A 13,867-nucleotide genomic window follows, 5' to 3' on the forward strand; every position below is an offset into this window, starting at 1 on the left:
CACACAGAAATGCACGCACACACACACACACACACACACACACAACCACTAGATCACTCTGCCTACAATCTACCAAGTTTGTGCGGAACATTTTACATTTAATTTCATTTTCAAAACCTCCATGAAATAGGTAACCCTAGCTCCATTTTAGAAGTCTGAGTGGTGTAAGTGGTTGATAACCACTTGGTAATCTAAAAATTGGTGGTTCGAATCCCCCCAGCAGCTGAGCAAAATAAAGGCCTTGTAAACTGCTTCCATAAAGATTACAGCCAAGAAAACCTTGTTGTACAGAATGTTCTGTAACACATAGAGTCACCATGAGTTGGAGGCCAACTTGCCTGCCACCAATACTACCACCACTGCCAAGCTCCATTTTACAGATGAGAAAGTGTGGGTTTGCCAAGGAGAGATGTGCCCAGAATCACATGGTTAATAAGCAGTAGAGAGGGAACCCAAACTCAAGGTCCAAAGCTCATCCACATTCCCCTTTGAGGAATAAATATACCAGGGGGCTGAAACATTCTAGAGCTATAGACATAGAGGGGTGGACTTTGGTGTCTGAAAAGACTCAGGGAATCCACAGACCCCTGACAGATAAGACAATTGGGTAGGGATTCTGAGAACCCCTGAGATGAAGACACTATGGATTTAGGAAGCATGAGAAGACTTCGGATAAGGAAGGACACTACAGGACTCCTGGGGAAGGAGGATAACATGTCAGAGAATGTCAGTGGTCAGACTCCAAGAGCCTCACTGTTGGGGCTTCAGCTACCTCTAAAGACAAAACCATAGGCCTTTCTTATATGTTAAGGGTTTCCATTTTTACATGTGGATCCTGGCCACACACATTGCCTCTCATGACCCACATACCAATAATCAGCTAGGATTCTAGAACATGCTTGCCTCAAGTGGCTTATCTGGGCAGAAGAGAACATCAATTGGGCCAATGCCAGTTCTATGGTTGTCCCAAGGGATTGATGTTCCTGATGCTGCCTCTCTTCTTGTTTAGAAGGATAAAAACATGAGTTAAAAAGAGCTTCCCCTCCTTGACCTCCTTCCAGTGGTGCCCAGGGCATAAAAGCCAGAGCACACATGAAGTGAATCCTTTGGGACTCAGGCTCACAGAGTCAATCTTACCCAATGCAGGTCCCAGCACCAGCAGACCATACCAGTTGGTGACAACAAACCACATAGAAATGTCTGCTGTTACTGCAAGAATTAGGACAAGCTCAGAGGGAGGCTTCCAGACCACTGCTGCCACTGAGACCTCAAGACACGTCCCTTTGGAAACTCAAACCCTAAGAACCGAGACCTATGCTGGAATCTTCACCCCAGTTGGCACTGCTTCAGAAGCAGAGACCAGGGACACCAAGACCATTTCCCGTGAAACAAAAACCATGCCTTACAAGTTCATGATTGTGGTTAACAACCCTCTGGAGATATCGGCCACCAGTAGCAGCACTGCAATAATGGGAATGATCACGGATGAGACTGTGATGGGCAGTGATCACAGAGAAGCTGCCTTGGACATCCTTTGTATGGATGGCAGTTCTGAAGAGGGAAAGATGATCATGACTGACGTCTTAACACTGACTCATACCTCTGCAGAAGCTGAAAACATGACCTTGACATTGGAGAGAAGTATCTTCTCTGATATCTCTTTTCCAGCCATCACCACCTCATCAACCCCAGACCCTGATAGCACTGCTCCAACTAAAGCTTGGGTTGCCTACACCATCACTGACATCGAGCTTATCAATTGCAGCCTTATAGAAACAGAAACAACCGCCATCATCCCTGGACGCTCAGACACAAATCACAGCCCCACAAAAGGGATAGAGGCTCTGTCTAGCCTTGAGATGTCAGCTTTGCCTAACTCCACTCAAGCAAAATCACACACCATCAAGAATACAACCTCTGTTAAGACTTGGTCAACAACCAGCACCACAGGGTCAGTCATACCTGGTGAAAGAGAGACAACAATCAAGGCTACTACCCCCAATGGGGCTTTGGTGGCAGTTAGCACAGACTCCTTGGAGGAAACTGCTATAAGCCACATGGAGGTTTCAGAATCAGTTACAATTTCTATAGAAGCTGAGTCAACAACGAGCAAAGTTATTACTTCTGCTATATCCTCACCTACAGTCCATAATTCCTCAGAAGAAACCACCATCAAGAGCGCTACACCTTCAGAAACTTTGAAGACAAATAGCACAACCAGTAGAACCTTCCCCACCAGCAGGGGCCCTCTTCTTTCTGTCCATCTGACTACAGCCAACAGTAGTGGAGCAGCAAACATCACCTTAACTAAGACCACAAACTCAGCGAAGACTCCAAAGATAGCCAGCACAACCAGAGGGAAGCTTCCAACAGCCATGGCTCAGACAAATCTGACCACAAAAGGTACTGTAGGTAAGTGTCTCCCCCATGTGTAATCTTTGAGTATTTGAGGTTCGGTGCTTCCAAAATGTCTACACACTTAAGAATTAGAGAGGAAGTAAGGGTCTGGGGATCTATTCTGAGCTATCTCTCCATATCACCTCTTCATGATCTCCTAGGGTTTCTTGCTCAAATCAGTAATTAACAGAGTCAGGGTTGTATATGGAAAGAGTGCTGGGCTGTGAATCTAGTGAAATAGTTTGAGACCTTGCCTCTGTCCTTAGCAACCTGGTGATCTTGGACAAGTTCCTTTCTCTCTCTCTCTTTGGGGTTTAGTTTCTCATCTACAGGACGGGATTGCTTTGAGTGAGCACTGAAGTCCTTTCCAGCTCAGACCTTCTAGGAAGTTAACTAATGAGTAAGTACTGTGCATCAGTCAAGGCCTAAATTTTATTTGAAAGATATGGCCCTTATTTTCTGGAAGCCATACAGAGATGCAGAATGACCACAGCTGCTGCCCTCTAAGCAGCTGGGACCCTAGGAAAGTGGGGCTCACAGGATTACCTTACCGGGTTGTCTCCATAGTGACTTAAAAAAAAAAAAGGACTAAGTTTGGGAGTTTAAATCTGCATTTCTGAGGCAACAGATACTTCTACATAAAGTCTCTTGTCAGAGGCTGCTTGCTCTGACAAACTCCTGTTAAGCCTGTAACCATTTTTAAGACCTGGTTCCCTGTGAATAGCCATTTATGTTTTTTCAGTATTATGACAAATAGTGCTACACTAAACAGTATATTTCTTGTATGTGTGCTATTATCTGTAGGATAAATTACTAAAAGTGCAATTGCTGCGTGAACTCTAATAGTATTCTGATAGTAAGAAATGACACATGGCCGATAAAGGCAAGCAGAGAAGGAAAAACCTTACAGAGCAGCTAAGCCAGGAAGGGTGGGTTAGAAGACCGCTTCAGGGTCCACCAACTTAAAAAAATCACTGAGGGCATCCCTTTAGAGCACCAGCCTCTCTTCCGGCACTCTCCCTGGCTACGCCCTCTCCCAACAGCCCCACCCAGGACCTCTGAGGTTGAGAATATTCTAGAGCTACTTCCATATTTCATTCCTCACACACATTACCGTTTTGATTTCTCCAAATGGGGGTGGCGCCTTTAGCCATCATTTCTTTCACACAGTCCTGGCTCTTTTTTTTTTTTAATTAAATGTTTTTATTTTGCATTGAGTGAAAGTTTACAGGGCACCTGGCTCTTTTTGCAGTGAGTAAATGCAGGATCCCTTGTGAGCACAGACACAATTACATGTGAGTGTGCACACATGGGTGTAGGGAGGGAGGCAGGAGCTGGGTAGTGATTTAGCCATACTTTCTATCTTCCTACTGCTCTCACTTGACAGATGGAGATGGAGGCTTCTTCCTTCTGCGACTGAGTGTGGCCTCCCCAGAAGACCTCACTAACTCGAGGGTGGCAGAGAGGCTGATGAGGCAGGTGAGTGGGTGCTGTCTGGGTCAGGGAGGTAGAGGAGAGTGAAGGGTTATAGAAGAGTCCGGGAGAAGATGTGCAGCATCCAGAAGAACCACTACTACACTGGGGAGGGGGATCTAGTTTCTTATGGAATATTGGGAACTAAAACCAAAGACCCCTGTCTGGCTTCATTTCTTTTTCTGATTTCTTAATTCTCCTTCGCTGAATGTAAAAACAAACAACTTTGCCCGGCTCCCAACTTGCACAAGCCCTAGGAAGCTCAGGTCTCTGGGCCCTCGGGAGATGGTCAGTGATACTGATGAGAAGAAAGGCAAGACTGTTGGTTGCAAGTGACAGAAGCCCACCTATCGTAGCTTACACAGAAAGGCAAGGTATTGGCTGAGGAACCTAGAAGTAGTTTTCCAACATCAGTCATGGCTGGATCCTGCAGCTCAAACATGACCATTAGTATTTCCTCTTCCTCTTCTTCTCTCATCTCTCCTCCCCTCATTCTGAAGAGTCTCCCTCCACAAGCAAGGAAAGCTGGGTGTGATAGCCCTAGATCCTCAAACTTTCAGCTTAGCACCTTCAGCTGAGAAAGTCACTTGCCTCTCCAAAGAAATGCATGTCATACCTTCAAGGTCCACCATGAATGGCAGCCTTTCCAGGACTACACGGAATGGGAAGGACAGGCCCCAGAGGAAATAGGACTGCGGGGCAAAAAAACAAAACCAAAAGAAAACAAAGTGTATGTGTATTCTATAGATGGAGAATTGAATATATTTGTATACATTGGGAAAATTCTCCTAAATCCAGATCATTGGAAGGTTATAATGGGCATGCTCAGTCAGATCTCCCTGGCTCAGTCTCTCTCATTCTATAAAGAGAGGGAACATGATGTAGTGAGAAGTATCTGTTCTTCAGTGAAGATGGGTTCCAGTCTAATGTGGATGGCCTGCCCCGTTGGTAGTGTGCCTTGCCAACACCTTAAGCTTGTACCTAGTACTTCTCACAGTCCATGATGGGCCATCTGGCTTGTGAGTTGTTCTGGCTTGGTGTCACTCCTTGTAAGGGTCAATGTGACAGAGGCTCTGGCTGAGGCACATGCTGGAGCTGGGGTCCTGGCTACTCTTGACCTACAGAAGCAGGATGTATCTGTTTTAAATAGAGTCCTTTGTTGCAAGCAAAATAGAACAATCTGACTGTAGTAAGAAAAAGGACATTTATTGAAGGGTACAAGGGTGCATTGCTATTATTAAGTGCCCTCAAGCTGGTTCTGACTAATGGCAACTCTGTATAGGGTTTCCAAGGAGCAGCTGGTGGGTTTGACCTGCCAACTTTGTGGTTAGCAGTCCAGTGCTTATCCTATAGCACTACACCAGGTGCATAGAATCAAATGCCAGAAGAGCAGCCAGAAAAAAACAGGCAGGAGGAACCCAGGAAGCTAGTCTGTTGCTGTTAAGTGCTGTCTAGTCAGTTCCAACTCATAGAGACCCTGGACATGGTTTCCAAGGAGAGGCTGCTGGGTTTCAATTGCCAACCTTATGGTTAGCAGCCCAATGCTTATCCTACAGTGCTATGACTAGAACACTGTTATTCTTACTGACCACTGTCACCACTGGATGCTGTCACAGCCAGTGGACCATGTTGTTTGCACCCAATGCTACAAATGGGTTCCTATTGCCCCTTTGTCTTTGGATCACCTGTTACTAGTCCAAGTCCTGAGTGCAGACTTACAATAGACTGAGCCTGGCTCTTGTGCCCAGATTCCACTGCCAGCAGATGGGAAACAGGAATATCTGAGCCCTTGAAGTTCTTTCAGTGGAAGGCAGACTCATCAGAACTCTAATAATGAAGAATTTCCTAAACTGTGGGATAGGAGTTTAGGTATGGGACAGACAAATGCTCCCTACACAAGAGAAAGTAGCAAGTACAAATCTTAGTTGAAGATGGAAGTCGGGGCTGAGTGTTGGGTGTGAACAACTGTTTCTGGAGTCAGAAACCAGGTTGATCAGGAACTAAGCAATGAAGGTGTTGGGGTCAGTTCTTGCTAGGAACTGACTCAGCGCTCAAACAATGAACTTTGGTGCCAAGTTGGTCTGGGTGTGAATTCTAATTCTAGCTGTGTGACCTTGGATAAGTTACTCAATATTATTTTCTTCCATTATAAAATGGGAATCATAATACCTGCTTTACAAAGTGACTGTGAGGTGTAAATACCATAATGGGCCCAGCACTTGGGAAGCTCAGAACATGTTGCTGTCCTCCACACATGTATACGCTCATTGTCCCATGATGCACCCATTGGACAGATGGGTTGGATGCACCATCTGGCTCCTTTTGCCTTTCAGCTCCGCCATGAACTGCATGCCCACATGCTTCCCATCCAAGTCTCCCTGCTGAGCATCAGGAAGAACTAAGTAACATCAGCTGCAACCAGGGATGGCCTACGTGTCCAACGGGAAACAGTGTTGCCTATGACCTGGGCCCCCATCAACAGACTGGCACCCCTCTACTATGCTGAGATGTGCCTGAAAGTCTCCCACCATAATCAGCTGGCCCAGGTCCTTTACCCTACACATGGCAGCGAAACCCTGGCTCACATATGCCTCAATGTGTGTGTGTGTGTATGTGTGTAGGGGGGTGGTCTCCCTTATTCCCAGAGGTGTCCTTGGACTTCCCTTGGCACACGTGTTGTGTTTCAGTAAACCTGATCTCCTATCTGTCATCTGCTGTGTGCTTCCAATTAAAATTACACTCAGCCTGTCCAGAGATGATTTATTTTTTAACAGTTTATGGTATAGGAATTTTGTGCACATTCTGCAAGCCTGCCTCCTGGCCACCAGCACCCAGTCCCTCTCTTTCCATGACTCCAGAGTTCTCAGCTGCTCTCTCTCCATGTCCTCATCTCTGTCTCCATCTCTGGTGTTGCTGCTTCTCTGGATAGGGTACAACACTCTGCCTGTGTTCTTCTCTTTTGATGGTCCTAGGGTCTTCTGTTTCTGTACTGTAAGATTAACTACACCCTCATTTTTGTTACAAACCTTCTACCTTTACAGTTGTGACAGTCACAAATAGTTATGATAACAATTACTATTAAATCATAAGAATCTTATCCCCATCTACTTGATGTGAAGACTTCTTCCCTCTCTGTTGGTATTTTGAGCTACTACATCCATAAGTATAGGTCAAGTTCATCAAATTGTAGCAATTTACATTTGTTTCCTTTATCAAAAATTGTTTTCTTTGTTTTTTAATCTTCCTCTAGTTGAGTTCTAATTATCAAGACATCGAGGTTAGGTCAAATAGATACTAACTGCAAGTTTGGGCATTCTTGTGCATCTCCCCTCACTTCATATCAGCTGGATGCTTCACTCTCAGCTCTAGCCTTCTGTGGCTATGTCCTTGTCCATGGGCTCAGGAATCCCCAGGTCTCACCAAACTTCAGACTAACCAGCTCTTCCTCTTTCTCGCATCTTCAGGTCAATGAGAGTCTATGAAGTGTGGTTTTAACTCAGTCCATTTCTTCATTGCTGCCTTTCCCCCTTTTCCACTCACCAATAGACCAACATGGGCACCAGCAAGCTTACATGCCTGCTCCTGTGTTCCCTTTGAGTTTCAGTCTTGGGGGGTGGGGGGTTCCTCCTGAAGGGACTTGATTGCTTGCCTTAATGAATTCCCAGTGAATAACTTGCTAGTTCATATAGCAGCCAATCATATTGCCATTTTTGTTTTGGATTTTTCCTGCTGATCTTTCTTTGAAGATGTATCTTGTATTGCTCTCGCTTTTTCAGGCTAGTCTGCTTGTCCTTTCTGGGAGTTTCCCCCTCAGAACGTTCTGGATGGGGATCAGGATTCCACCTAAGGCCCTATGCACTGCAAAATCTCCGCTGGAAGCTTATTTCACTGCCCAAGTTCTAGAACCCCTTTTAGGTATTCATAGCAGTTATAGGCTGAAGATAGGCTTACAAACTTTTTGTAATCATGTTTCCCGACATTCATTTCTATTCCACTCAAGTATGTATACAACAGTAGGCAAGAAAAACAAGTATTCATAAGTCAGTCAAGCATCGTAACATTATTTCCCCTCTTCAGACTATGTCTCAATCCCTGTATCACAGAGCCCTGTTGTTCCAAGGTTGACCATACATCACTATTTACCTCTGTCCCACTTAGCCCATGCAAACCTGCCTCAGAATTCCCCTATCTACCTTGTTCTCCCACCCACCTTCCACTGCTTGTGTATTTATAAGCCCAGTTTTAAATGACTTTTCATTTCTTGTTTTGTACGTCTTTAAATCAGTGCTATATTAGTTTTTCCTAGTGGTGGTGTAGGCTAAGCACTGGACTGCTAGCCACAAGATCAGCGTTCAAACCCATGAGCTGCTTTGCTGGAGAAAGATGAGGCTTTCTGCTCCCGTAAAGACTTACAGCCTCAGAAACCCTCTACATGGCCACGATGAGTCAGAATCTACTTAGTTGACAGTGACTTTGTTCCATTTTTCACATAATCGTTTCCAAATAGCAAAGTGCTATCAACTTGTGAAACTTGAAACAACAGAAATACATTCTCTAAGAGCTCTGGAGACGAGAAGTCCAAAAGTGCTTTCTTAGCATCCTCTAGGGAAGAATCCTCCGTTGCCTCCTACCTTCTGATAGTCTCAGGGGCTCCCAGGCTGTGGCAGCCTTGCTCTGGCCTTACTGCCTTTCTTCAGTTGACAGTCTTGTTTCTGGCTTCATGTCTATATCTGAGACTCTTCTTTTCATCCAAGGATGTCCATTATATCTTTCATATAAGGACCCACCCTAATTCAATATGACCTGATTTTAACTTGAATCTTCAAAGACCCTATTTCCAAATAAGGTCACATTCACAGGCAGCACTATTTAGGAGTTTAACGCATCTCTTTGGGGCACACAGTTCAATCCATAACTAGTGGATAATTTCATCTAATTACAAACATAAAAGGATGCAAATATATGCGATGTTGATTACTGTTCTCATTGGATGTCCCCCCAAAAGTAAAATACGGGCTGTACCACTCAGAAGGATTTGGGAATTAAGTGTACACTTTTGCTTGTGCATACGAATGTCTGGATGTTGTGTGTGTAAGAAGTACTGGGGACAACCAAAATTTATCACCAACCCTGTAAGAACCAGAAGTACCTAGAGAAAACTAGTCAGTTATGCAAGATTCTGGAGACTTGTTTATAAGAAGTGAAAATACCACATATATAATAAAAACAAATGTAGGTGTGGGTCTAAATAAGATAGCCTGTCTAAAGTCACCTGTGACTCAGCACAAACTAGGAGAAGGCATGAAACTCATCTCAAGGCCATGAAAAGGACAATATGAGATGGAAGTTTACTGACAAGAGACTCCAACCGAAGCTTCTGCCGGATTCTGTGTGAAAGGAATTGGCCATCAATTCACTCAAAACAGTGAATGATAATGAACTCATGGTGTACCCCAAATTTAAATGAGTGGGCATTCATCTTGGTATCGATGAATGTTTAAATGGGTATATCATGCTAGTTCTCTATTGTTTGTATCCTGTTCATTAAACTCCTTATCTTAGACCCATAGGAGTTTCTGGAAGATTCTTCTGAGAACATGGGCAAGGGAATCTGCCTCTCTGATCAAGCATCAACCCAGACAGCTCCCTTTGTCTCCCCAGTGCCCACTGAGATGTCTTAGCAGCCTGCCATTAACTGTGGGTACAAGTTGATGATCTGCTTCCTTCTTTCTGGCAAGCAAACACAGTCATGGCACCTCAAAGAAGGGCTGGTCCGTTTATTCCAGTTGTCAAAGCAACAGAATTCAAACGATATGATTTCAGGGGTGTGAGTAGATGAAAATGTGGAGCCGTGTTCTTGGTCTACAGCGCTATTCACAAGGAGGCACCTTCCTGCCCAAGCCGAGGAGAATGTCCACCACAAACCCCTTCTTCTATACATTCAGTGCCTTCACCCTTTGAAGTAGGGTTGTCAGATAAAATACAGGACACTCAGTAACATTTGAATTTCAGATAAACAGTGATTTTTTTTTTTTCTTAGTATGAGGAGGTCCCAAATCTTTTGTGGGTTTTGGGCAACTCCTCTGCCTCTGATATGAGCTGTTGGTCATAGATAAATTGTCTTCCCACACCCCCTCCATTGTTTAGTGCGAGGAATACCTAGAGATGGATGCGAGGAGAAAGGACACCAGGAAAAAGGACTGGAGGGTTGGGGTGACCTTACATTTGCCACCTTGCTTTTGTTCTTTCCAGTTCCCTTCCTTGTATTTGTTGACACACAATACCTATAAAAATCATATATCTTGCATAGCATGGGTCTTACCAAGATGCCTCATTGTGCTTAGGATGAGACGGATACTAGGGTAACTTTTGGACCTTATGTGCTGACTTATACTACTATAACCTCTGAACCTTACATTACGAAACTATTGTCCCCTTCACATTACAAAGTCCTTGTCTCTTAATTTAGTCTTGGGACTCCAAAGGTCAGGGACAAGGGATGTCCGACCAGTCCTCCTTGTTTTACATCCTTCTCTATAATTGCTGGACACTGTATCCTCCTACCCAACTCAAGTGCTGTGGGTCCTCCATTCTTGTGAAATGAATGCTGTGACTGAGGTTTTATATTGAGACCTGATTAAACTTTAGGGTCTAGAAGGCTAAGCCACAATTCTGTACATGGGAGTGTGGCTTTACCTTCTCTGTAAAGCAGGCATTGTGGAGTGTCTTCTCAGATCAGAGACCTTAGTTCTTTGAGAGCTTCCCACATCACTGATCTACCCACAAGAGTGAGCATAGGCATCCAGGTCTGTCTCTCCTGGCTGCCCTTCCCTCTTTCAGTGGGGTGGAGGAGTACCTCAGAGACTCTACCTGGGCCCAAGAAAGGACTGAGGAAATGTTCCAGGGATTGAGTATCTCAGCTCTAAGTTTGGGGTGAGTGTCCATGCTTTTCAAGTTGGTTCCTGAAAAGCGAGCTGAAATGGTTCAATCCATTCTCCAAGGAACACAGGCAGTGGGGACAGAATCAGAACAAGAAAAGGCACAATATATTAATCCTTGTATCGGTTTTGGTGAAACTGATGGACAGAGAACAGCAAGTTTGTAGGGCTCCTGGGGAAACGAATCTGGTATACTCCAGATGGAGGGCATCTCTGTCCTTCTCTTCAGAAGGCCAGACTTTCCTGTGTTGGGATGAAAGAACAAAAGGTGATCTGGAAGCTGTGGCCCAATGGAGACTTCCTAATTATTACGAAGTAACTGAGGGCTGCAGCAGGGTTGGATCCAGCCCACTCCTGGTCCTTCACCACCTGTCCCACACTTAATCTCTACAACCCTGTGCCTTCTGATGATTGAGAAGGTCCTAGGCTTAGCCCTTCAGCCTCCAGAGGAAAAGCACAAACAGAACCCATGGTTTGTTGCCATTGTTAAGTGCTGGGGAGGTGGTTCTGACTCACAGCGACCCTGGATAAGGTTTCCAAGGCTGAAATCTTTACAGGAGCAGCAGTCTCATCTTTCTCCCCGTGACAGGCTGGTGGACTCCAACCATTGACCTTGCAGTTAGCAGTCACAGTGCCACACATGGCTTTGTGGTTGTTGTTGTTAAGTGCCTTCAAGTCAGTTACGATTCACAGAGACTCTGTGTAAGGTTTCCCAGGAGTGGCTGGTGGGTTTCAACTACCAGTCTTGTGATTATCAGTCCAGTGCTTATCCTACAGCACCACACACATGGCGTTGGAGACACAAAAAGTCAGAGGGTCTTTATTTAAACAGACTTTAATTAGAAGTAAATTAGAGAGCATTGTGTGCAAATGCCTTTTGGTTTTTAACTGAGAGCCATCACCCCTTATTGACCATGCTGTGTATGGTCTGAGCGTGTGTGTGTTCGCATACACGTGTGCGCAGATCAGTGTCCTGCCTGTGGGTCGATAGAGGACCCATCCATTTATGTTATATGTCTTTGTGGTCTTTATTCCCACCATTCATTCTCCTTGAAGACTTCTGAATTGCTTTCAGTTAGTCATCTTCTCTTTTCCCTGGGAGGCGTGTAGGTGTGGATGGGGCGATCCTGAGGTCTCCCTAGGCACAGCTGACCCATTTGGGGCGAAGTGAGGTTTCAACTCTCCGAGCCCAGAGGGTAGGAGTCCCAGGTCTTGGAGTAACTGCAGAAGCGCAGAGCCACAAACGCCACGACCCCCAGTAGCAGAAGGGCACCCAGAGCTCCAAAGAGGATCCCAAAGAAGGCGCCAAGTTTCAAGCTCAGATGCTCACAGTGCTCGCCCCAGGGTGTGTAGATGGAGAAAGGCACGCAGCTGCGACAGAAAGGGGGCACAGTCAGGTACTGGAGGGCCCGCCCTGCTTTGCCCCACCCCCAGTCTCCCCACCTCCTCTTCCTTGGGGGCGTGAGAGGCTGAAATCAGCCCTGAGGGCATACGAAGCCAGGGCACTGGGCAATGGAGACAGGCGATGCCTTAAAAACAGGAGTGTGAATTCATCTAGACTCAGGTGAAAGGAGTGGGCTAGCAGCAAGTGAGCACGTGCAATCACAAATCCAGCCTGTCTCGGGCTGCTGAGCCCCGCCTAAGAGAGCTGGCCCCGCCCCTAGAAAGCTAGCCCCGCCTTCGGCTCTACTCACTCCCTCCTTTGCCAGGCTGGAGTGGACAGGTTGGGCGAAATCTGGGACTGTTGTAGGGACAGGGTAGGCTGAGGACAGGCTGCACTCAGGTCTGAGCCTAGGCAGTGAGTCAGAGAGTGCCCAGAGTGCTGATGTCCATCTCTTCCTTAGCCTGTAGACTTACTTTCACTTCCCTCCTGGGAAACACTCAGACGATAGTCCTGAACAAACAGGATTGAGGGCACCAGTTTGACTTTCCCTGACTGAGTAATATTATGGAGGGGCAGGGCTACGCCTAAACATAAAGTCAGTTGGTTCCTTTTCCACAAGGAGACAGCAGAGTGCTCACTCAAGAAGCAAAATCAAATGGAAGACGGGAAGGATTTTGACTTTGGAAGATTTAACCTTACTACTTAACAGCCTCGGAAACCCTGTACAGGGTCGCTATGAGTCAGAACCGACTCCACGGCACATAACAACAACAATAACAACTTAACTTCCTGGGTTCCCTGGACGGATTACTTACCATCTCTAAACTGTAGCTTCCTCATCTTTAAAATGGTAACAATAATATTCACCCTGCGGCGTGTTTGCATTTTAGAAGATGTATAATTTTTATATAGAATGTTGCTGTTGTTGATAATTGTCGTTGAGGTACTCACAAAGTTTTCCCTTAAACCTCCCCCCCACACACACACTTTCTCTGATCCCAATTCTTTAGTTACAAAGGGAATCATCCTGATTTTCACATACCATGAGGTACCATGGTATCCCTTGCAGTATCTTTAACCAGCATGGACTCCCCAGCACTGTCCTTGTGCCTCTTGCTCCCTACCCTACTCACCTGCAGTGGGGCCCTTCAGGCAGGTGTTGGCACTGGCCTCCGTGCTTACAATAGCCCTCACTGCACGGGGAAACGCAGGTGAAGCCCCTCTGGGGACTGTAGACTAGGTGGTAGCCCTTGTAGCCATTACATTGGAAGTGAGTTTCCAGCGTGCTCACGTTTGCTGTCAGATTGGACACAGATGAACGCCGAAATCAATTGATGAACACCAGATCGATGCCTTCTAATTCAGGAATGCCATTTACAGGGGTTTATCCTCAGGAATAATTTGAAAGTGCACAAATACATATATGCTCATGGAGATCCAGATCAGTTTGGTTTATGGTAAAAAATAAAATAAAGACAGCTGGAAATAATATTAATGTTTAACAAGAATGGTCTTGTTCTGATTGTGAGGGTTGGAAATGTAAAGGTAGACGTTTTATAGCAAGGAGGGGAGTGATTAACTTTTCAGCCTAGGAGCCTAGGACCATCAATGGAGAAGAGCCGAGAACGGGACCCTACCCAGAGAAGCAGTGACGCCTGAAATGGAGGCAGAGACG

The 13,867-nt window shown here is 45.6% G+C and overlaps 2 protein-coding genes across 2 annotated transcripts in view; one reads left to right on the forward strand and one right to left on the reverse strand.

Annotated features, from left to right (window-relative positions):
• Positions 1 to 1,196: 1,196 nt before the first annotated feature.
• Positions 1,197 to 6,272, forward strand: MUC20 (mucin 20, cell surface associated). The gene is made up of 3 exons (XM_006869432.1): positions 1,197 to 2,403; positions 3,785 to 3,876; positions 6,204 to 6,272. The coding sequence occupies exons 1-3, from the start codon at positions 1,197 to 1,199 to the stop codon at positions 6,270 to 6,272; spliced, it is 1,368 nt and encodes a 455-aa protein (XP_006869494.1).
• A 5,711-nt stretch (positions 6,273 to 11,983) lies between these two features.
• The window catches only part of MUC4 (mucin 4, cell surface associated), a 102,172-nt gene continuing 100,288 nt past the window's right edge, over positions 11,984 to 13,867 (reverse strand). Inside the window, exons 26-27 of the mRNA XM_006869433.1 lie at positions 13,326 to 13,488; positions 11,984 to 12,179 (exon numbers count right to left, since the gene is read on the reverse strand). Of these exons, the coding sequence (XP_006869495.1) occupies positions 11,984 to 12,179; positions 13,326 to 13,488 (359 nt within the window). The remainder of the gene's footprint in view (positions 12,180 to 13,325; positions 13,489 to 13,867) is intronic.

Source organism: Chrysochloris asiatica, unplaced genomic scaffold (assembly GCF_000296735.1).
Source record: "Chrysochloris asiatica unplaced genomic scaffold, ChrAsi1.0 scaffold00130, whole genome shotgun sequence".
NCBI classification, from domain to species: Eukaryota; Metazoa; Chordata; class Mammalia; order Afrosoricida; family Chrysochloridae; genus Chrysochloris; species Chrysochloris asiatica.